The 24,114-nt window shown below is 40.9% G+C and overlaps 2 protein-coding genes across 6 annotated transcripts in view; one reads left to right on the top strand and one right to left on the bottom strand.

Annotated features, from left to right (window-relative positions):
- Positions 1–4,123, bottom strand: part of METTL6 (methyltransferase 6, tRNA N3-cytidine) — a 9,334-nt gene extending 5,211 nt beyond the window's left edge. For 2 of the 5 annotated variants that reach the window (XM_054637056.2, XM_077177574.1), the window contains exons 1-3: positions 3,984–4,123; positions 1,891–2,274; positions 1,055–1,189 (exon numbers count right to left, since the gene is read on the bottom strand). In XM_054637056.2, the coding sequence (XP_054493031.2) occupies positions 1,055–1,189; positions 1,891–2,172 (417 nt within the window). In that variant the 5' untranslated portion in view covers positions 2,173–2,274; positions 3,984–4,123. The other 3 variants (XM_077177563.1, XM_077177565.1, XM_054637066.2) reach the window with 3 other exon arrangements.
- EAF1 (ELL associated factor 1) lies at positions 4,069–24,114 on the top strand. Its single transcript, XM_054637078.2, has 6 exons — positions 4,069–4,201; positions 7,645–7,739; positions 11,053–11,189; positions 13,711–13,877; positions 20,337–20,567; positions 22,474–24,114. Exons 1-6 carry the CDS (start codon positions 4,099–4,101, stop codon positions 22,518–22,520), a joined length of 780 nt encoding a protein of 259 aa, XP_054493053.1. The 5' UTR covers positions 4,069–4,098; the 3' UTR covers positions 22,521–24,114.

Genomic DNA, 24,114 nt, shown 5'->3' with positions numbered 1-24,114 from the left:
ATTCTTTGCTGCTAACTACAATAGTGAAACTACTACTAGAAGAATAGCCTGTTCCCATGAATTTGAGAAGGAATGTGCATTAAGACAATTCAGAAAACATTTCTCTTTTACTCCTGCTTCTACTTTTTAAAGAAGACATAAAATCTGCTGAAAGAAATTACATATTACAGGGTGATGAAAGTAAAGCTCTTGAGCTACAGGTAGATTGCAAACATTTGGGGTTCCTGTCACACAATCTGCAGCTGGGCTGCTCTAGCCCCAGTTTTGCTATGGAAAAAAAAAAAGAAAACCCAGTCTTGGCAAAAAAAAAATAAATTCAGCAAGAGCTGTGGAGGCAGATGCCATTAAGTCATCCAAAACCCAGGGTACAGGCTCAGCCCAACCTCATCTTGGGGTGCAGCCACAGCATCCCAGGGAGCTGCTGTCCTCTTCTGTTTGCCACAGGTATTTCTTCCCATCTTTTGCATGATAAATGCTGTCTGTGCCTTGTGGTTCTTGGTCACAATGCTTTCAGTTAACAGATATATAGGAATTTATCTGTGATTACAAACTTAATAATGGCTTTTAATGCCCAAAGCCCCCACCAGCCCTGCTGCAAGACTCCACTTTGGACTGCAGTACCCACGACTAAGTGTAAACATACCTACTCCTAATCAGGTTACAAACCCCTTTAACAATAATTTCCAGCCTTGTTTTTAAGGTTCTCCTTGGGACTCCCACTATTAAGGGCAAGCTTCCATGACAAACAAAATTTTGGTTTTACTGCACAGTCAGCAGAGACATAGTAGTGCACCCAAAAAAAAACTATCTTCATAAATCATTCATGTAATATACCATAATGCTCTAATTTGACACTGAAAAGCCAAGTCTTGAGCAATGATTTGGCTTCTTACATAGGATCTCCACTGAAATGCATCAGTCTCAATTTTTTTGGCAAAGCATATTCTACCGTTCCTACAAAAAGGAAGCCAAGAGAAGTCTGTTGTTACAGTCATTTGTAATTTTAGAAGCTTCTAAAAAACACTCTAAAAGAAGTTCCAAATATCACACCAACCTTCACATACTCAACAGCTCTAGGAGAGAAATCACAGGCATATGCAAAAATATTCTTATCTTCTTCTAAGAGTGGAAACAAGCAGTTCCCAACCCCGCAGCCTGCTTCCAGAATGGTCAGCTTTTGATCTGCAAACTGGGGAGGAAGCAATACAAGACAAAACATAATTTTTGTTTTCTCATCATGTGAGCAGAGGCACTGTTCAACCAGGATTTTAAAAGCTATAATCAATTTTAATTACGATTCTTCAAAAAAAACCAAAGTAGACAGCCACTGCATAATCTGACATTAAAACCCAGACATCCCGAATTTCCACAGAATTAGAAATCATTTTAGAACATATTAATATTTCTTCAGTCATCTATCTCTTAAGTAATCAACAGACTTGTGCTATTTCTGTCTTGTCTTTCATTCAGCTGTAAGGAACAACAGATGCATCTGGCTATTCCCCTTAACCGTGTTCAGCAGTCAGCCTGCAGTTCTGGATGCTTTTCTCTAAAGCAGTGTACTGAAGTGCACCAGATTGCACACACAGAGACAAGCTGTCTACTTTAGGACTCAAAAACCAAATATTCCAGACTGCACTCTCAGCATCCAGGATGCTATGAACAGCACCCCCATCCAGTAAGGGCCAATTACACACTGAAACTAAACTGATGCATATGATTCTGAGACCTTATCTTTTATATTAAAGGAAAATACACAGTGCACTGCAAACTTTACATGTGGCAGCTCTTACCTAAATGGCTTTGTTCTAAGTATTATTCACTCCCCTGGAAACAACTTATTGGAAACAAGCAATCCCATCTTTTACAGCAGAACTGTACAGACCTCACCTCACGACATGCCTTTAACTCTTGAAACTCTCTGGTTGTCCAATGTCTGTCTTTGAAGAAGTTGGTGCTGTTTCTTTTGTAAAATAGATCCCAGTTCTTCTGTGCCTCTTTCTCCAGTTTTAGCTGTTTGAACTCAGACACCAAAACCTGATCTTTTGCCAGTTTTTCCGCTTCTTCTGGGCTAAGGACTCGAGCACTGTGGCCTTTCTTTTGGAAAGCACCATCTTCAGTAGATGTTGGTACTATATTTAAGCAATTTGCTGATGCCTTTTCTTGAAACATCCTAGATTCTTTCACACAAACATGAACACCAAAGACCCAAGGATGATATTTTTTCTTTAGTGTATGGTTCCATCACTTAACTTAGGTTAAATAAGTGAGGATCTAGAAGCAGAATTAAAAATGAGAAATAATTACAGTATGCACTTACTACAACTTTAATGATGTGTCCTACCTGATGGGCTTACATCTCACCAGATTTCTCTTAATTTCAGAAAACATTCATCTAAGCTAAGAACTGTATACAACATCACACTGATGTCAAAGTTAAAGAGGATACTTCAGAGTCTCCTGGTCTTCCTTCTGCATTCTAGAAACCCAACAAGAAAAAGCTGGTGCAGCTCTAACTTTATTTTCACTAAAAGAGACTTAAGAAGGAAAGCAAGGGCTTTGTTTCTCATTAACCTCACTCAGAACACTTCCAGAAAAAAAAGGTAACTTAAGAACAGATGACATTTGAGAATCACATTCAAATTAATGAAACAAAGTGTATTCACATTAGCATTTCTCCTTCCTGCTCTCAGCTCTGTGAGAAAACACTGGTGAAAACAGCATTTATAACATGTCACCTAAGGAAGAGAACAAAACCAGTACTGTGGGAAAAATGCCCAGAGCTGGCCTGTGCCAGCATTCATCCCACTGCCTCCTCCTGAGGATTCACGCTGGTTTTAACAATCACAGGTGGTTTTACTTTCAGAAGTTAACAGAAAGAGCTTCACATAGGCTGGGAAGTGAGTCAAACATTTTCTCTGATGTTAAACTGGTTCTGACATCTGCCTTGTCATAAACATGCAGATCCTGGATGATGGAACATGGCAATTAAATCCTGCATGGCTCTGTAACTTGCAGGGAAGCCCAGGTAGCAAACACACACCACTCGTGTACATCAGTGCCCAGAGCCAGGCACTGATTGGTGTCAATTTACCAAAAAGGAAATGAGAAAACCACAACAATACACACCCTAAAACAAACAAACAAACAAACAAACAAACAAACAAACAAAAGTAATACTTCACTTGCGTATTTTATCTTAAGATAAAATACATTCTATTACACATAACACGGATTGTATGTACATGTTATATATGATGCTATCATGATATATACATCATGACACAAACATAAAATACGGAAGCGTGCAAATGAAGAACTGTCAGAATTTCATCCAGCGTCACAGACACACCCTCTTTTCCTCCAAGAACAGCGCAAGAGGTTATGAAGAAGAGGCTCCTTCGAAAGGATGTCTCTTCAAGAAGAGCATATCAGCAAAACAAACAAACAAAAACTTAATCAGCAACATTTCTGCCGTATTTCTACACCCGCCTATATCCCAGGCACGCTCCATTATTTCATCACAGAAGGAGCACAAACGCAAACAAACAAACGCGAGCCATTCCTTTCAGTGACGCCTCTGCTGCGGTGGGAAGGCAGCGCGATGATAAACTCAGTCGCAACAGCCCGTGCTTAGGCTAAAGAGCCTTTTAAAGGTGTTTAATCCAGAGCTAAGCCCACAAACATGTAACACCTCCGAGTGATCCTCCGGTCCCCCCACGCGGAACCGGCTTCCCTCCCGCAGCTCCTGCCCCAGCGTAGCCGGGGCTCAGATACCCCGGCAGGGAAGGGAAGGAAACACCTCCTGCCCTGCCCTGCCCTACCGAAGGCTTGGATACCCCGGCAGGGAAGGGAAGGGAAGGAAAGCCCCTCCTGCCCTGCCCTACCGAGGGCGGGGAGCGCCGGGCTCCCACCTCCCCGGGGACCCTCCCCGGGGCAGCAGCCCCAGCCCGGCCCCGGGCGCCCGCCTCGCCCCGCCGTACCCGCCGCCAGCCCCGGAGAGGGTTCCCGGAAGGGAAAGCCAAGAATTTCCGGGAGGACGCCGGGCGGCCGCGCACGGAGGAGAGGGAAGGGACCGGCCGGGCCGGGAGCGGGGCCATGAACGGCTCGGCGAACTCGTTGCTGGACAAGGAGGAGCACCCGCTGCAGCTGGGCGAGAGCTTCGAGCGGCGGCCCAAGGCCTCCTTCCACACCATCCGCTGTGAGCGCCTCCCCCGCGGCCGCCTCTTCCTCCCCGCTCGCGTCCCGTCCCCCGGCTGCGCTGCTCTTTCTGCCGCGCCCACCCCGCTGCTCCCCTCGCCTCCCTCGCTCCGCTATCGCGGGGCTCCATCCCCGCTCCGTCCCCACTTTCTTACCCGCTCCCCTTCTGCCCCCTTATCGCCCGTCTCCCCCTTCCCTTCTATCCCATTCAGCGCCGTGCTCCCCCCCGTTCCCCGCTGTCCCTCCACACCCGTCTCCCCCTTTCCCGCTCCCACGGCGCCCGTCTCTCCTCCCCAGGAATGTTTTCCCCACAGAGGGGTCGCGCCCGGGAGGAAGGGGAGGGTGGATGTTGGCGGGTTTGAGCGAGGCAGGCCAAGGCGAAGGGACAGCTTTAGAAAGTTTGCCATTAATCGGTCGGAAGCACGAGGAGTTCCCCCCGTAAGGGGTGGCTTTGCCATCTTGTTTTTTTTCTCTTTGTGGCAATTAACTGCAGGACAGGTGCCACCGCAGGCCCGGCCTGGAGAGGCAGCCCGAGCATCCAGAGTTGGGTTTTTAGCTGGGTGTTTTCCTGATGAAGCAATGTGTATCCCAGAAGAGCTCTCCCTGGCTGTCCCGACTCCAGCCAGCTGTAATAAGTCAGTATGCCAGGAAAGCAAGCAGAAGGGACTCAGACACTGACAGTAATGCCTAATAAATGCAAGATAAATCCTGAGGTAGATTGTTTTGAAGAGGAACACATTGTATTACTGTACTTGAATTCTGTGGGGCAAGAAATCTGAGCAAAACAAGTCCAGTTTTTATTACTAAAATGACTGGTAAACCATCAAGAGTAAATGTAAAGAATACTAAATTTATAATTTAGTAGGAGAATTTATACAAAAAACAGTAGGATATTTTGGCTTATGATGCACAAATACAGGCCTGGTCTCATTGCCCATATTCATACACCACAAATAGTAGTTTCAGTGATACTGGTCACCCAAGTGCCTGATCCTGTGTGAATTAAACCCAAACTATATCCAGGTGGAAATATACTGGATTTTTGAAATGGAAAGTGCTTCGATAACCAATTTCCTAAGGAATTGCAAAGCCAAAGGTCTTCAGACTACAACTGGAAGAATGCAGTTTTATTTCAGAAGATCTTTCTGAATGCTCTATTTTCCATCTGTGACTTTTAAATGAGATTTCTTCATTGTCTTGGTATATTTTTCCCCTAACTGTTGTTCTGGAAAGATTTATCTGGGTTCCAAAGACTATATTATTGCCATAATCCTCTTCACACGAACTACAAAGAGAGGATTTTGTAGGCTACATTTGTTTCAACCTTCTTAAGATACTTCATTCCTGTACTGAGAAACTGGATTATCCTTGAAAAACACATCTTGAAACATCTGATTTTTGGGAAAAGAGCTGTGGGTATATTTGGAGGGAAATATGTGCTCTCCATCTACATGAGCATTAGCCAGGCACGTGATAACAAAATGAAAACAATTAGTTGAGTGTTTGTTTAAAGTAATTCTATATTGCTGTGCCCAAGAAAGAAGTCTGGTAGTGATATTCCTTTTAAGTTGGTGACTGTGCTGTTGGAACTCTCGATCCCGTTTTGGCAAAGACACTATCTCTTGTACAGCTGGTTTATTTTATTTAGCAAGCTTGCACATAAAGTAGGTGGGAAACAATAGGTAGAAACAGATTGCTCAGATGAAATTGAAGGCTATGATTTGATCTGGCAGTTATGGCATGAGGATTAAGTCAAGTGTGTCTGATTCTGCTTGTTGTGCTGTCAAAGTAAAACTCAATTAAATATTAACATCCTCTTAATGAGAATTTATTACAAGCCAGGGTTTGGAGTTTTTCTCCTGCAAACGTGTTTTTCATAGTGGAATTATATTTTAAATTTGTTCAGAGGTATTAATTTCATAACTAATGTGGTAATTAAAAGCCTTGATCATGAATATAATTGCACCTCTTCAGATGCAGGGATGCTAGAGTTGAATGCAGGCTTCTTATAAAAACAAACACAAGGCAAACTAGCCTATAGCTGTGTGATTTTATTTCAATTTGTCTAAATCCTCTCTCAAGATATTAGAGGTTCTGATAGGGTTTTTTTCCTGTTATTTTATGGCTTACCAGCACAACAGAATAATGAGGGGAAAATACTTTTAACTTAAAATATTCTCAGTTCAAATGAATACATTAAACAGAAGAGCCTGGTTGGGAGACAAAGCGTTGCTCAACAGAGCAAAACTACCTAAAACAAGTGTAAATTTAAGGCCAGTACAGTGCCTCCCCTTACTGGTGCTTTCTGTCCACAGTGGCTCTGAACCAGCATGAAGCTGCTGTAGTAAGATCAGCACCTCTCCCTTTCCTTATAATTGAGAGCTGAGATCTCCTCCACCCATGTGGAGCTTTTGGCACTATTGTGGAGGCGAGATGGCCATTAAAGAAATTACTGAAATATCAATAAGACTAAATAAGTGGGTATCAGTAAATTGGTGTTTGTCACAGAGTAGTCCTCAGTGTCGCAATTGGCAAGAGCTAAGCAGAGCCCAGGGTTTTGGAAGTTGTTACTCTCTTGAGTTTGATTGGTACAATTTTACACTTGCCTGTAAAACCAAGGGCCACTCAAAGCTACAGTTGTCACAGCAGGTGGAGGTGGTGAGAGTGCTGTGACCTTCCCAGAAAAGTGTCTTTAAAAAGACATCTTGGGTGGAAGGGACAGAGTCTTCATATGGGGTTCCACAGAGGGTCTTTATTGAGCTCCTGCCAGGAAAGGGTGCAGGGAGCAGGTGATTATATAGGGATAGCAAGGGGTGGGGCAGAACATCAGAACAAATGAGAGGAGGGCACAGGCGTGGAACAAAGGGGAAGGGCCAATGGGATACATAGAATCAACATATGGCAATAATGCATTCTGGGGGAAGCTTTTTCCTCACCATGACCAAGAGGTTGTTGCTTAAGGACTGTCCTTCAAGGGGACCCTAGTCAGCTTCTCAGCCAGTTTGCCAGCCTCCATAAGTGTCATTAAATTAGTGTTTGTCACAGAGGAGTCCTCAGGTTTGCAATTGGCAAGAACTAAGCAGAGCCCAGGGTTTTGGAAGTTATTACTCTCTTGAATTTGATTGGTACAGTTTTACACTTGCCTGTAAAACCAAGTGCCACTCAAAGCCTGGGGGTTTGGAGAAGTCTGCTTTTGGTGTTCAAACACAAGATCTACAACCTTATTTCTATTTTAAAAAGGAAGCTCAGAATACGGTACCACCACATGACGGAGTTGCTACATGTAGACACAATGTACTGGTGTGTTATTCTGCCCTGCTGTAAACACTAGTGTGTGTTTTACCATTCCCTGTAATCACGGTAAATGTATGGTGGCTCTTTGCAAGGCACATTGATGCTTCTGGAGACTCTAACAAATGTAATCACAATTGTTTTCCTCTTTAGATGATTTTAAGCCAGCATCGATTGATACGTCTTGTGAGGGGGATCTCCAAGTGGGTAAAGGAGATGATGTTACCATCACTTTGCCACATATTCCAGTAAGTCTCTTATATATATGATCCTGTTTTCTCTCCAACAAATTTGCATTGTTGTTACATTCTAATGTAAATGCTATTTTCACTTTCTTTATTAACACTGTGGGTTCAATATTTAAGCAGCCAGACTTATAGTTTACCACCTTAGGAAAGGACTGTACAGTTGACTCTTTGTAAAGCACTGTAATTGTAAGGTGGCCAAATTGTTCTTTACTTTTGATTCCTTCCTTCCTACTCTTCCTTGAAAAGCAAGGAGACTTTTACTATTAGCTGAAGCTGTACACCTGGTTCCCATCCATTTTTAGTGCTGTGTAAAGGCAATGTCACTCGGGCTTCAGTCAAGGTTGGATGTTCAGAACCCACAGTGAGACCTGTAAGCATGCTCCTGCCTTTCTCAATCATGTACAGATAGGGCATAGAGGGTTCCCTGCATTTAGCTTTATCAGTGGAAGCAAGGGGACAGTCCTGGTGAGTGGCCATGAAGTAGTTTCCCATCCACTTCCTTCTCTAATGATGCCATAAAGATCTACTGTGTGAGGATGATGGTCAAACAGCAATAAAGTGATCAATCTGTTTATAGGTGCAGCTGGTTTGTAATTGAAGATTCAGTGGTTTCCTTACCAAAACAAAAGAAATTGCTCATGTGCTGGAAGTGGATTTATTAGCTGAAGTTAATGCTATGTGTCAAGCCAATAAACCAGAATTCACAGACATCAATGGGTCTGGTAGCTGCAGGGGGCACCAGTTTGGAAGCCGTGTGTCAGATCCTTTTGGTATTGTTGTTCCCAGCACATCTGTGGTTTTAATTGGTAGGTGATGGTACTGTGATAATTGTCACTGAGTGAAGCTGTAGCCTGCTTCACCCTGCTCCTGTTCATTATATGGCTTTGGTCACCTTCAGTGCTGCAGGAGGTCACACACTCCTTTGTGTGAGTTTTTGTCTATAGAAATGATGAGCATGGTAGTGCTATTGGAGAGCAGGTAACAGCACAACAGCAGCATTCATCTTGGATTAGTTGGAAACAGAGTTGCTCATTCATTTTTTTGTGTTGAGCAGCATCACTTGTAATGTTCCTTTCCAAATCTCTGTACTGAGGAGCTTAATTTGATTATCTTCCCCTCAGTATGAGCAGGCTTGAGTTTATGGTATGCTGCAAAGGCTGAGGCAGCCAAGCCACTCTGTGTATGTTGTTCCAAGGCAGTGCTGCCTGTGTTCTGGACAGAGAGTTGGAAAACACTTGGCATACTGGAAAAGAATGAGAGGTTTTGAGATTGTTTCATCCTGACAAGTTTCACTAAATTTCTTGGATGCTGCTTTGCTTCCCAATTGTCCAGCAATTGGATAGGATTCAAATTCTGAGTTGAGGTTTTCTTTTTGAAACTGCCTAGTGCCTGAGAATATCTCTGATAATTTGTTTGGTGGAAATATTTTGGTGTCTCTTGCAGCTTGGATAAATTGAAGTACTATTTTTACATGTGGATTTAGTGACTTTAATACTTGAAAAAAAATCTGGATTGGGGAAGGGAAAATTTCTGCTTGTTAGAGTACTACAGAAGAAGATCATAGACTATCATGAGTTGGAAGGTCCCCACAAGGATCATCAAAATCCAGCTCCTAACCCAGCACAGAACAATCCCAAGAATTACATCATGTGCCTGAGAGTGTTGTCCAACTCTGTCAGGCAAAAAACCCTCACAGGTGAAAACAATTCTGTCCTGTAATCAGCAAAATCTGTAAGCCACTGTTACTTAGGCACCAACATAAACCCTAAACATTTAGTTTTAAGTAGAAGAGTGGGACTTAATTTGCTGAAGCACTTACACTTCTACTTATTGTTTAGCCAAAATCACAGTCTTTGCTGCTTTAGGAGGCTTCTGGGTAGCAGAATGATAGCCAACAAACTTTGATCAATTTTCATTACCTTTGTGCATTATACCTTTCCTGGCTTAGTTGTCAACAGCAAGCAGGATTTGACTTTAAGCTTTCTTTTTACTCTCTTAATTTTTGCTTTCCTCTCTTAAATGTAGGAATGATAAAAATGTAACATGCCTTTGAAGACTAGACTTTCTTGAGACATCCTTTCTGAATCTCTCTTACTGTGTCTTTTGTTAGGAGCTCAGATTTTTCACACTTACTGTTCAGAACCTATTTTAAATTCAAATATATTCTATCTGTGAACAACATGGAGAATAGGAATTGCTTTCAGAGTAGCTAAAATGTGATTGTTCATTTTTGCTACTCAGAATAATATATAGGAGAGTGCAGGATTTTTTCATTTGCTCCCTGGTTTCGGTTGCTTTCCTGCAGTATGTGCAAAGGTGCATATGAATAAACATTTATTTTTAAAATCACATTCTTTTATACAGTATCTACACATTACAGAGAAACCTGAGAATGTTTTATAGTTGAGAACATAACCCCTTGAGTAACAGCTTTTTGACGTGGCCAGGTGTGTATCCATTCTATTACATGCAGATAGACCATGGGTTCAGTTGGCTGTAATGTCAAAACCAGGTATGGGCCAGGCTGTGCAAGGATGCAGTACAGCTGAGCATAATCTCAGCATTACCAGTTAGCCAGTGTGCACCACCACATGAGTTTGTTGTCTTTTTTGCTTCTCAGTCTAAGCCTTTAGACTTCTAAGGCTCTGTGTAACATTGTGCGGACTTGGGGACTTGATGGGAAGGCATCAAAATACCCCATTTGCCTTTGAGAAGACATTTCAGTATGATTGCATGGGCATATGCATGCTAGTCTGACTTTGAAGAAGGCAGCTGCTCTTACATAGTTTGTAAGTGACAATTGCTTGTAATCCACTGTGAAAATACTGCCATATATATTTATGTAAAATATATGGTGCAGTTTAAATTATTTTTCAATTGACCGCATATTTCCTTGGGCAATAGTTCTGCTGCACAAATAATTAGAACTTTATTTCTTATCCAAACCCATGATTTCCAGGGCAGAAACATCAAGAAGATTTCTGATACTTGTCAGGGACAGCTATGCAAATTTAGTTACGCTGCCATTTTGGGAATGAGAACTGTAAATAAAGGCAGCCATGGCGAAGATGTTTTGTCACAACAGAGACACTTAAAATGATGAAAGGCATAATATTGCTATGAGGAAATGTCTGATCTACTGCACATTTTCTCTGTATTTCTCTCTTCATGAATGAATATTTTCTGTAGGTACTAAACATTAAGTTCTTAGCCTGTTTTTCAGAACAAAACATACATTCTTTCCTCTTAGTATTCATAAATTTTTGGACAGGGTAGTATAACCAGACAAATATGTGCTCTTTCTTTGTACCAGGGTTCAACTCCACCAATGACTGTCTTTAAAGGAAATAAAAGGCCGTATCAGAAGGACTGTGTGCTTATTATCAATCATGACACTGGGGAATATGTGCTGGAAAAACTTAGTAGCAGCATTCAAGTCAAGAAAACAAGGTAAAGCTGGGGACAGGGTTAATTGATAGGATTAATTATTGCTGAAGTTTCAAATTAAGACTGGGTTTTGAAACAGAACTCTCTTATTTTGTAGTGATGTTTAATTACCAAACCTTAGCTTTACGTGGCCAATTATCATGCCTAAAAATGCAAATAGGAGTGTGAATCCAAGAGTAAAGAATTTGCAAATTCTCCACAGCTGAAATGACATAATTATAGCTTGCAGTGAAACACCTGTGATGGTTTCAGGCTTTAGACGCTGGCTGAAGGATGGGATGTGTTTCAAGAATCTCTAGTTAGCCAAAAAAATCCATGAAAATATTAGGCTGTCAAAAGGATTACTGGACTTTCTAGGTTTGTTCCCTACAACTTCCTGTGGGAGTCAGGATATTTCAATAACATAATCTTAGGGAACAAGAAACACTCATTCCCATATTGGATAAGCAATATATTAAGTGAAACACAAGTACAAAGCCTCCAGCTGGTGAAGGTGGGCAGAGAAATAATGGTTATAGTATTTTGCCTAGAAGAATTGATGAAGCCAGAAATACTTTCTGACCCAATACTCTTCTGCACAAATGCTACAAAGTATGCAGCTGGAAAGTTTTTGTCAGTCCTATTGCTCAGCAAGTGCCTGAAGTGTCTGGATCTTTCAGCATCACTGAACCACAGGTTGACACATAAAGAGAAAACAGTCACTCAAATATCTTGTGAAGAAAAGACTCCTGAATAAGTTTACAAGTTTTACATTAAAAAACACTTTGTTGCAGTATAGAACCCCTGGCTGCTAAAACTACTAGAAATGTGGGTTGCTGCTCATTGGTAGTTGGCTGGGTGTTTGCCAGGAACACCTTGAGTTCAAGGTAAATGGACTGTAACACTCCTCTGAGTCACTGATGTGAAAACTCATCCATGTAGCATTCATCTTGTCCAGTGGATATGAGCACATCAGAGATGAGATTGGAATTCCCAATTTCAGTTCTGCTGGACTTTGTCTGGGTGAAGCTTAAGTCAGAAGGGAGCAAATAAGTGTAGGAGGGCCTGAGTTCTGTGAGATTGGTTACACTGAGTATTGAGTCTCATGTGGGTAAAAATACTTGAAATTTTCTCAGGTAGTAAAAAGTTTGGGGGTCCCTGTTTTGATGAACAGTGCTTTGCAAAGTCATTGATTTTCTAGATGAGAAGTGCCTTTTATTTTCCATGGCTACTCTGATCTTTAACGACCTGTTGGTACTCTGTGGGAACAGAGCTTTTAATGTTAATACCTTGATGAAATTCACAGGGGAGTAAGTGAACTTACTCCACATAAAACCATCTGTAGTTCCAAGAGCATAATTAATGCTGGAAATCTTTTACCATCCACTTGATACAGTGAGTATCTTGCCAACTTCTCACTTCTGCTGTAGATAAACTTTAAGCTGCATTAATGTGGTATCTAACAGCTGCATGTCACTGATGAACGAAGAGAGGGTTGGTTCTGTGTGAGACTGAATCTAGAGTTCACTGAGGCATAGAGATATCCCAATAAACACTCCATGTACCAGCTCTGGTACCACAGGTGGTTTAGGTGAATCCCCAGGACGTTGAACATGGGCTAGTTTAACTTATCTCATATTATGGGATTAATTTCCAGACACAAAGTGGAACACTACTGAGGTGGGACCCTCCTAGAACAGAAACTGAGCTCTCATATCCACAAGCTGCTTCTGTGCTGCACTGCACAAAGCCATAACCTCAAAGGCTTTGCTGTTATGCAATAAATACACCACACCCTTTAGACTTATTATGGTGTACTGTAAAGGAGCCTACTTTGGGTTTGTGGTTTGTTTTTTGGGTTTCTTTTTCTGCCAAGGGTATTGACTGTTCTGCAATCTCAATCACATCAGAAGTTCAGTAAAAGGCAGAAATACCTGGTTTGAACTGAACAGATTGGCATAGTGTTATTCTGGAGACTATTTTCCTCTAAGGAAATGGCTTAAACTGTTTTGAAGGGCTAACAGCAAATGGATAGAACCCAGGAATTAAATGCTTATATGCTGTATTTAGCAGTAAGAGTGATTACTCTAGCCAAGTTGACCTCTAAGAGAGTTCAGTTTGAGATTATTTAATTGCAACTGAGAAAATTGTTTCTTTTGCTGTGACTGTTTTAAGCAGGATTTTGTTGTGAATGGATTTGCAGTTACTTTAAATTACTATGATTGATCATTCTTTTTTTAAAAATACAACTACTAATTGCTAAATTAAAGCCTTCATTGTTGTTCAAGTAGAGAATTTGGCATCACTGAACCACATCTGGATTTGAAAATACATTTTGTAAGGGTGTTGCAGTGTAGTTGTATATGTTTCTTTGTTATTGAAAGTAAGTGTTGCATACAGAAAGCTGTAATTCAGTCTTCATCTTTGTAAAACAAATTAGAGATCTGTACAAAAGGAAGTCAGAGATGAAGCGTTAGTACAAGGATATTGAAAAAGCTGGACATAGTTGCACAGTACCACTAAATGTGTCTGGTTGTTTCTTCAGAGCAGAGGGCAGCAGTAAGATCCAAGCCCGAATAGAGCAACAGTCTGCCCGAGCATCTCAGCCTCCTTCACAGTTCAGAGCCCCAACCAAGCCAGCAGTTGGACCTAAAACTTCTCCTTTGAAGGATAATCCTTCACCAGAGCCCCAGCTGGACGATATTAAGAGAGGTAAAGAAGGGTTTGTAGTTTCTTTGTCTTTCTTCTTTATAATAAAAACTATGACTGTGCAATTTCTAAAAACATTCAGGGATTAAAAGATGGTACTTGATAGCTGTGTTGGCTTCTTTATATCTTGTTTCTTTATTCATCTTAGTAAACTGATTATTTATTCTCTTCTACTAGAATAGATCTTTATATTGCCATCTTCCCTGGAGTGAGAAAACTTCCTCTTTCTGGGTAATTTTCTTTCTCTGTTGGGGAAAGAAGAAAAAAAATTAATGTGAATTCAGAAACCTGTAGCTCAGTGCTGGACCAATTGCAGGGGTGTCTTAGGCCACCACAGCAGCAATAACAAAGTGTAATGGTCCACGGTCTCGTTACACAGTCAAGTCACTTGGAGAAGGTTACCCTGCACTGAGTAAGGCTGGGGGGATGGAAGGGCTAGGCAGCTGTGTTCCCAGTACAAGACAAGCTTGCACCATGGCAAGCACTGCTAGTAGGGGAGGAATGAGAGAGTGAACAAACCTGCAGCTTACCCTCTTCCACAATCACTCCTTTGCAGCTTTGACACACATGCCTTATGGCTGCTAAACTTCTATTTAAAAAGTACTTTGAAGAAATGATTGGCTCAACTCACTCTTTTGCTTAGGCAGAGCTTTGTCTTAGTGTTCTGCTGTGGGTAGGGCTCAATTTCTTTGCCCATGCCCTTCTTTTGCTACTGATGGGATACCTGTTTTTGCTGTGGATAATACAGTCAGGATAAGGAAGACTTTAAATTTTTGTTTGGTTCTTCTCTGGCACCAACACCAGACACAATTATTTTATTTTAAGCTAGTTCTTTCTGTCTGCTTTTTTTTTTCTGGGTTTCTTTTTTCTCTGTCCCATATAGCTATTTTTGTCTGGAGACTTAGCCTATGTTAATTGCCCAGATGAAGTTAATTACTCAGCAGGGTGTTTTTTCAGTTCATGCTAATCACTAGGTGACACTTTTGCTGCTAAACTGTGTGTTTGCATAGGTGCTGACTGGTCTCACTTTTCTGCAGCAGTAGTGTTTTCAATACTTGGATGCTGGTCAGCAGCCTGAATCAACCTCTGAGAGATTCTGTTAGCTACATTGTTATTTTTATTTTCTGTATAATAGGTAAGAAAAAAGAAAATAGATGATATATCAATTTTTTAAAATCAGATCAGTTGTGGATTTTAAATGTCTTTTCCTATAGGGTATAATAAGTTACTTAACCTTTGGGGCACTCTTTTGTATACATACAGCAATTTGTAAAGATTGTATTACAGTAAAATAATTACATTTGTCTGGGGTGACACCTATTCTAAAAGATAAGTCTCTAGTGGTCTAAAGTATAAGTCACATTGTTCAGAGCTATCCTAATATTTTTTTTGCCACCTGATAATCTTTTATATGAAAGTACCTCCAAATAAATAACCTGTGGGGTTTTGTTTCCAAAATCAAGAGTTAGAGCACCTGACTTGTACTAAAAATAGGACTTTAATTTGGTGCTTTATAGGGGGAGTTGTACAAAGCCCCAGAAGAGCCAAAAGCCTGGGCAGGGGTGTTTTTGCTTATAGTCTATAACTCTTTCCAGCACTGATGATCTAGAGTGTCAGCCTTGCTGAACCATTTATATCATAAGAACCTACTTAAAAGAGGTAGAATTAAAATTTTGACACCATTCCACAATGAAATGCGGACAATGACCTGTAAAAGCTGTATTGTAGTCTGCAATCCTGTTATCTTCCCTTAATGTGTGTTTTTATGAACACAGACTTGTAAGTTCAGAAGAGCATGTGTTCTTTCCATTCAAGTAGAAGCTTTAGTTTTGGTTCAAGTACTTCCTCTGTATGAGAGAAAGATGAACAGAAAGCTGAAATTCTGTGGTTTTTGTTTAATGAACACAGCACAGAATTTAAAATTCCCAAAGAAGCTTCTTGAAAGGATCTCTGGCACTTTGACACTCTCTTGCTTCCTGTATGCCCTACTTAAGGGTGTGGTGAGACACACAGCCTTCATGATGTTTCACAGTAGTTTTAAGGTAACCTCAGTGCAGGTGTCTGCTTTCCCTGGTACCCTCAGCTGTGCATTTCCACCCCTCCCTTACAGGTGAGCTGGAAATGAACTTTCAGGTAGATCAGTTCTGTCCCAGTACACAGCTGTCCAAACAGCAGTGTCTGAGGACAGAGTCAGAGCATCTGGGAATTGAACCACTCCCTTCCTTCATGGACAGAGGCTTTTGGGAGGCTATGTTGAGGGTTTTGCACAAGTGGAATCCTTTCCTCTTCAAGCTTCTATATTTTCCTCGTGCCTGATGGGAGCATGGGAGAGGGTAGGAGCTTGTTCTTTTGAACACTCAGCTACACCTGATAATGTCTCATTAAGCTGTGAACATTTGCACACATATACCACAATACAGCCATTTATTTGCACAAAATAATTGACATTTATCAGACCAATTTGACCATAGCAGAAATGTTTTCAAAAGCATTGACATAATTACAGCATGCAACATATTGATATATGTCAATAATATTGAAAAATTACAGCATGCAAATAATATTGACATGATTACAACATCTGAGAAAAAAACCCACAGAAACATATTTCAGGTTTGAAGACTCAGTGCTTAAAAATCTGAGCAGGTTTTATTTACCTGGAATGTAGCTGTGGTATGTGAAGATTATGCCATAGAACTGTTTGTCTCTCAAGAACACCTCAGTCAAATTTTCTGCACATCAGTATAAAATACTGCCTCTTTTAGCTGCCATCTCCATGTGCTCAGGGTGCCAGTATCAAGTTGATTTCTCCACCTTGCATTCTATTATTACCAGTAAGTGTTCTGCTATAGGCATTCAAACTTAACCCTCCCTAAAGTTAAATGACTTTTTTCTGGCAGTCCTTGGTATTCTTGCAGTCTGAGGTGAAGGCTTTAGTTAAAAAATCTGCACAACCTATTGGAATTGAGAGAAGAAGTAGGAACAGTTAAACACTCTTATGGTATTTGATACTGAATACATACAGAAGACAGCCCTATTGAGAAAGGCTGTTCTGTTTGGATAATGATTTCTGACCTTGAATTTATTTTTTTTTACTCTAAAACCTGCATTGCCTTCCAGTGTAAAATGATCATTTTGTCTTCTTGAAAGAAATCTTACAGCTGTAACATGAAATGTAGAGAAGTTAAGGTTCCCAAAGCATTGTCAGCCTTTTCAGATGATGTAGACTCAATTAAGGCAAGTGCTCAAAACTGTACTGTATGGAAAGCTTTTTTAAAAGTAACTGCTGCACATCCTGACTCTTGTCATCTTTCAAACTGCAAAGGCGCATCGACACGAGGTGTTTGATTTTACGGTGCAGAAATGTCTAGGAAAGGTCAAATTCTTTCATTGTTCAGCTTAGAATATATGTGCACATACACACACAGCTATTTTAATGGAAACACCATGAGGAAATGTTTAACCCACGTCTTCAGTACCTATAGCTGTACTAAGCATAGCAGTCAAATGGGAAAATGCAAAATGGAACCATTGTAAAGCAGCTGTGATTTTCCTATAAGGCTTTGATGTCGTCATTGGCTTAGTCACTGACAGTGTGAGACAAGAGTGTTTTCAACAAAATTCCTTTGTGGTCCGGCTGAATTTCTCTTGACAGACTTCTTGTGTTGCAGCAGCCACCAGAACATTAGTGGAAACAATTGCTTTTCTCTCATCTGCTCAGACAAGATGTTTAAAATTCCGGGCTCAAGGAATGAGAGACAACAGAGATCTGAGGGGAAGCTGTCAGCCTGTGAGGCAAAAGTTGATTAGAAGATGGGCTCTGACCAAGTTTCTACCCGTGACCAGTGTCACTGATAACAGCCTTAACATCCCAGTCCTTGAAGCTTGTAGTACTGCTTCTGTTTTGCCTTTTCTTGCCTCTGTTCAGCATAGCAGGCTTTAGCACTACTTCCAAGGCATTCTCTTATTCCTTTGTAATAACCAAATGTCTTTTATGGTCTCTTAGTTTTCTGCTTCCCCAGCAGAAACCTCCCATTCTTCATTCTCACACTAATCTCCAATTCTGTTTAAAATTGGCCAGGCTAATCTTCCTTTCCCATTGGTCAGGCAGCATCACTTCCTTCAGTGATCTCCTCACCTACTGTATCAAGTCTACACTTCATGCTTAGGTTTTTGGGCTTTTTCCTAGTTCTCTGCAGTGTGTTTTTGTTTTAACTTTTCCCTCTCACTAGCAATGCCTAAGATCACCTCACCTTCTTCACTATATTTTACATATGGGCTCTATGTTCTCAGTCCCTGTGCCAACATTCTTCCATTCCAGCCACAGAGTCCAGCTTTGTAGTGATGTATGTGTAATTCTCAGGCACTTGTCCTGTGTTACACTTGTCTGTTATATCTTTTTGCACTATGGATTGTGATAGGTGATTGTGCTTGCTGCAATCCAGGATATTCTAACAATGTATTACAATCACTGTAATTTGCAACTAACAACTCCATCACTAGAAGAATGTAGAAATTTTACATCATTAAGCTGGGGGGAAAAAGCTTAAACCTGGGCATTTTAAAGAGAAAGTACCCTTAGTCCTGGTTACCTTTCCTTTAGCTTTCCCCTATTAATTTCCTAGCCTTAAATACAAGGAACATTTATAATTTGAAAGCCTCAGTATGAGTAGGCTGAGAACAGTGATTCACAGGTGCTCATTTGTTTGTGTATCAGACTCCAGGCCTGAAATGTATTTTTAAAGCCTGCAAGACTGTGTTGAGAGGCCATAAGGGAGAAAGATATTACAGTACAAAGTAGAATCTGCTGCTGGCCAGTTGAATCAATATATGATTCTGTTGAATCATGTTTTCTTTCTCTTCCAATGGTCTCTTATGCTAAGTCTTCAAGCTGAAAGAGTAGGGTTTACCTGGCATACTGGTAAACTACAGAGAGCACAGATGGTATAGGTAGGGATCTATATGTAGGAAATAAATTGGAGAAACAGCACTGCTATCCTGAAATACCCAGCTGGAGTGTAACCATAGCACTTGAAATTGAGCTCTAAACCTTGAAAGTGAAAAATAGTGATTTTAAATCTGGCAAAAGAAAACACAATTTCTCAAACTGATACATGATAAGCTAGAGGAATTCTCTCCAGCAAATATTGCGGAGGCTGAAAACTTAGCTGTTACTCTTTATTTTAGACTTATAAAGTTCTCTAAAGTTTAGAAAACTTTAGCTGTTACTCTTTTATTTTTGTTGGGCTATTTTTTAGCCCAAGGAAAATGAGTCTTATTAAAAAGGAACTCGTGACACACATCTGACCTAACATGAATTACTCCTGGCATCAGTTCTCCACTTGTTAGGTAGGGTTGATAATACCTCATCTCTCCCTTCTTTCATTCTTGTCCCTTTAATCTGAGTTTCCAGGGCAAGCACTGAGTTCTAACCCTGTGGGTATAGTACTGCTAGCACAACAAAAGCCTAAATTTTGAGGGTTTCACATCCCATGTTTAATATATGTGTGGATGTTCTCTCATGGAAACCTGCCAAAATGAACTGAGTCATTAGATACTCAGCCTTGTGGGTGGATACAAAGGAGTTGTCCTCTACTAGTGTTTAGGCCACTTATAATTATGACAAATTTAACAATATTGTATAATTTGGGGTGACATACCTTAATAGCTCTTTAGTAACCAGTCATTCAGCCAACATTAGCTGTTGCTGATGAGGCTGTTGTGGGGCTTGCATGGTGTTCCAGTGTTTCTTTGCACTGGAAACCCTAAAGTAGGCAGTGTCTTGAGTTGTATACCTTCCTAGTTTCAGAGTAGTTTCGTTATTTCCTGGCTACTTGTAAGCTTCATAGCAGGTTATGGTATTTTTGCCACTCCCCAGTATGTGAAAATTCTCAGCTATTCTCATCTGTCCTACTGCAAAGTTATTTGATGTCATCCATCTGCTTCTGAAGTTTGTTTACATGGGCTGTGTGACTGTGCTGAAGCAGTTTCATACATTCTCTGAAGTCAAGGCAGTTTCTGTTGTAATCATTTGCCAATGTCCATGTACCCACCCCCCAACACACCATTTTTTGTGTTTTCCAAAAGCCTAAATGTCAGCAGCATCTAACAGTTCAGATTTAGATTTCCATGATCAGCTGATGTGCTTACTTTGTATGTAGACCATAGCCTGTCAGAAATAATGAAGCTGAAAGTGCTTTCAGGAGTGTGAAGTATATGAAGAATAATTGTGGAAGTGAAGGTTTTATGATAGTAACCTATGCTGTTGTTTCTTAAAATTTAGCTATAGCAATAAGTTTAAAAGTTTTCAGGATTTTTTTGTTTCCCTTCCCTTTCCTTTCATGTGAGATATTTTGGTGTGATAAACTATACTTGACAAAACCATCGCATTTGCACATTCTTTCCAAAATTCCGTGGGGCCCTGTTTATGGTATCAACCAGATGAATTCCTTTTTATTTCAGAACTGAGAGCAGAGGTTGAAATTATTGAGCAGATGAGCAGCAGCAGTGGAAGCAGCTCATCGGATTCAGAGAGCTCATCTGGGAGTGAAGATGAAAGCTCCAGCAGCGAGGGGGAAGAGCCAGCACATGTTTCCCCTTCCCAGCCACCACACCAGCAGTACAACAACAGGAATGCTGTTGCTAATGGCACCAGCAGGCCACAAGGAAGCAATCAGCTCATGAACACGCTCCGTAAGTAAATGCTTGTGTCTTACCACTGTGAAAGCTGATTATGACCACTCATTTACTTAGCATGATAGGCTAACTTCATGAAATGCCTTTTGCCAAATAGTAGTTCCAGGGAGCTGCACTGGGTGAAATACATAGGCAGATTTTATGAGCAGGGGGCTGAGACTTGTCTGAAGGTGTGGAGAGCCTGTGGGCATCAGTGCAGTGGTCCCCATTGTCCCTGTTGGGTCTTGATTCAGGCCTCCAAGTAGCCACTGGTGTGGGAGGATCTGGTGCACTGGAGGATGGGATTTATTTTCATGTGAGTACACAGATCAAATGGAAATACTGGGGTTGACACATGTCAGTTAAAGGTCTGTAAAGAGCTGTGAACAGCTCAAGGCTGTTCTGGGTTCCTAAGTCCAGTCTTGTGGTCTTCAGTATTGCTTTGTCAACAGATTTATTGTGTTGGTCTCAGCTGTATTTTCACAAATACCACATTTTGAAGGGAAAATTTAAATGAAAATTATGTTAAAATATTGCAGCTATGGTGTTGCAAGCATTGAATCAGTACAAGCTCACTTCACCCTTTAAGAAGTGTCAGGAACATTTTTAAAGCATAGTTCTGTCCCATGAGACTCTCTCTGGGGACGTGGTGTGCCTCTGTGTTGCTCTTTCCTTACGCTACATCAGGTATATTCTAACTCCATGGAGTTAGAATATTGAATTTACAATTGCCATAAATTGTTCTTAATTCCTCCTGAGGCATATTTGCACACATCTCTTGGCACCCATTCATAGGGAACTGGTGGAGTCTGAATACAGGTATGTGTAAGGTTTCCAGCTTTGAGAAGATAAGTATATTGTACAGACCCCACCAAAAAGCCCTGATGGAAAACTTAAAAACCTGTCAGTCTTGCTGCCAGTAATGAAGGACTAAGTGAAATCCAAAGTTCAACAAAGTCATTAGGACTGTGTCCATTTCCCTGTTTCTGGTTGTGAGCAGCCTCCTCTCTGCTTCTCCTCGACCACAATACTGCATGGGTTTAATGATCTGAAGCCTCTGACTGCAGGAGAATCTGGGAACTACGAGGGTAGCTCCTCTCTTCATGCAGTGCTTTTTGCCTTTGGATTTGAAATACTTTTGCTGTGGGAGAATCACCCCTAACCCAAGTCCTTGTCTCCCGTGTCTTGTCTGTATGTCTGTTGAACAGATGCCCTGCAGCTCCTTTGAGGGGAGGGCAGTGGGAGAATGCTGGAAGAGTTAGGTTCAATTATCAGAACACAAGCATGATTCTTGCCCCTTTTTATCCTCTCTATCTCACCAAATCACAAGTGCTCTGCAAAACAGGATCAGAGCCAGTAGGTTTGATCCATATCCTGGCCTTTCATCCAATCTCTGCACTTTGGAGGGCAGCCTTTACCATCACAGCACATGTCAGCTTCGTTCAGCCTTGAGTTGTGATGGCTTTAACAGCCCTTTTGGTTTATTGACATGTGGAGGCCTTGCCTTGGCTACCCAAATGGCCTTATGCCAAAAAAAAAATCTGTTTTTAAAGGGTAAAGAAAGCCAAGGAACTCCCCAATGCCTTGTCCCAGAGCCATATATGGGAGCTTTGGTGGGTGGAGACTGCGGAATGTTTTCTGCAGCTGTTAGCTTGGAGAGGGCTGTTGTCCCACCAGGGAGCACCTTTGGTGGCTCTCGAGACAAGGATGCTTGGTTTGGCCTGAATCCAGCTATTAGCCCCATGCAGCTCTTTATGTTCTTGGGCAGTTTCATTAAATCACAGACGATGTTTGCATTCATTTAATGTGTTATTCTTACTTAAATCTTCCAGTGTAAATGTGACTGTTCTTTGGTTTGATTGCCATGAAATGTGAATTGACGCCTACTCACTTGTTGTGTTTTGTTGGTTTTTGTTTTCCATAGGAAATGACTTGCAGTTGAGTGAGTCTGGGAGCGACAGTGATGACTAGAGGCTGAGCTTTTGCTGTTTCTGTTACATATACATGAAGAACTAATTTACCTTGAAGTGATCCTATTGCTTATGAAGAGGAGCTGGCACAGAGATGGTTCCATGTGTGGAATTTTAATAGAAGAAATGCATAGCCCTACAAAATAGCAGATGTCGAGGACTGTTTTACTGTGTGAATTACGTGTATATATTGTGTATATTCTTATTCTGCTAAAGCTTTGAGTACATATGTACAGTGGGTGAGCCAATGTATGTTCCTGTCCACCATCTGTAAGTTTAACATGTAATTATGTGAGGTCATCCAAAAATCTCTTGTTTGTAGGGTATGTTCAGCGCATCATGACTTTGTCAGGGGACTTTTGTATATAGGGTGAGCATGTGCCTACAATGAGTTTAAAAAAACATCCAGGAGCTAGTGTGTGCACTGAAGTGGGACTGCCATAAATTAGGTTTCAATACTAAATTGATTTCTTTGGTTTGGGACTTTTTTAATGCCTTTTTATTGCTATTTATGGTTGATTTAATAGACTGACTTTTAAACAGTTGGACAATAGGAATGATTAAACCATGTTCATCACAAACCTTGCTGCATCAGTGCCTTATAAGCAGGTTTTTTAAATAGTGCTTCAATTCCTGCCACCTTCCCTGTTTGGAGCAATACTGAAACCTCAGATTGCTTCTGCAAACAAGAGCTGTGTGTCACATACAGCCTGCTGTGCTCTGAGGGCAGTGACTCTAGCAAGATGAAGGATACACATCAATCACCTAAACTCATCCAAGTAGGAATCAGATAATCATTCTCTTTAGAAACTGAAGGGTCTCATTTAACTCAGACTTTCAGACCTAGTCTTCAGAAATACTTACAATCCCATCTACTAGTGACGTTGCAATGCCACAAATGCAAAATATTTGACTTACTGAAATTCTAAGACTGGAGCCCTCTTTGCAGTTTCCTAGAGAGTGCAAAAAGAGGTGACAAAACAAGTAGCCATGAAACAGCAGAAGTCTCTCTCCCACCACAGTTGTAAAGGTAGACTTTAGTCCATACTGTTCATTGGACGAGACCTCTTTGTGCTTGACAGGAGTACACAGAACATGAAATATTTGCCAAGGGTGAAATTCACCCCTGTTTAAAGGGTGTTTAAAGGGTGCTTAGTTGGATTATTATTAACTTTTTTGCTCACATGGAAAATGAGTGCCATAGGCAGCCTCTTGTGACTTTTTAAAATCAAAATTCTGCTGACATAGGACAAGTTGCACCTTAGTTGTGGTGTAATCCTGAGGAATGGGAAGCTGAATCAGATGCCTTTCCATTCTCAGGTCTCTGCTTTGCACTGCTCTCATCTGTCAGTTTGTGTTTTAACTCCTGTTTGTTTACTGAGCTCTGTCCTTTTTTTTAACATGTTAAAGAGCAAGGGGACATTTGAAGGGAGATTTTATTAAATGGTTTATTTTTTTGCATTAGATACATATTTAGGCATATTTTTGCATTATTGTACATACATTAAAAATACTTGCTTTTTTTTAAAGTGTTTTGTGATGTAGGTATGTATTTTAATGGACAATTATGAAATATACTTGATGAAAAGCCACAA

This window comes from Agelaius phoeniceus, chromosome 1 (genome assembly GCF_051311805.1).
Source record: "Agelaius phoeniceus isolate bAgePho1 chromosome 1, bAgePho1.hap1, whole genome shotgun sequence".
Classification (NCBI taxonomy): domain Eukaryota; kingdom Metazoa; phylum Chordata; class Aves; order Passeriformes; family Icteridae; genus Agelaius; species Agelaius phoeniceus.
This window is presented reverse-complemented; position numbering and strand designations above follow the sequence as displayed.

What these genes read in the sequence shown, in the direction of transcription:
- EAF1 (XM_054637078.2), top strand. Translation starts at nt 4,099, where the DNA reads ATGAACGGCTCGGCGAACTCGTTGCTGGACAAGGAGGAGCACCCGCTG. An exon ending in GCTGGACGATATTAAGAGAG is followed by an intron (nt 13,878 to 20,336) that starts GTAAAGAAGGGT and finishes TTTTTATTTCAG; the next exon opens with AACTGAGAGCAGAGGTTGAA. An exon ending in TCAGCTCATGAACACGCTCC is followed by an intron (nt 20,568 to 22,473) that starts GTAAGTAAATGC and finishes TGTTTTCCATAG; the next exon opens with GAAATGACTTGCAGTTGAGT.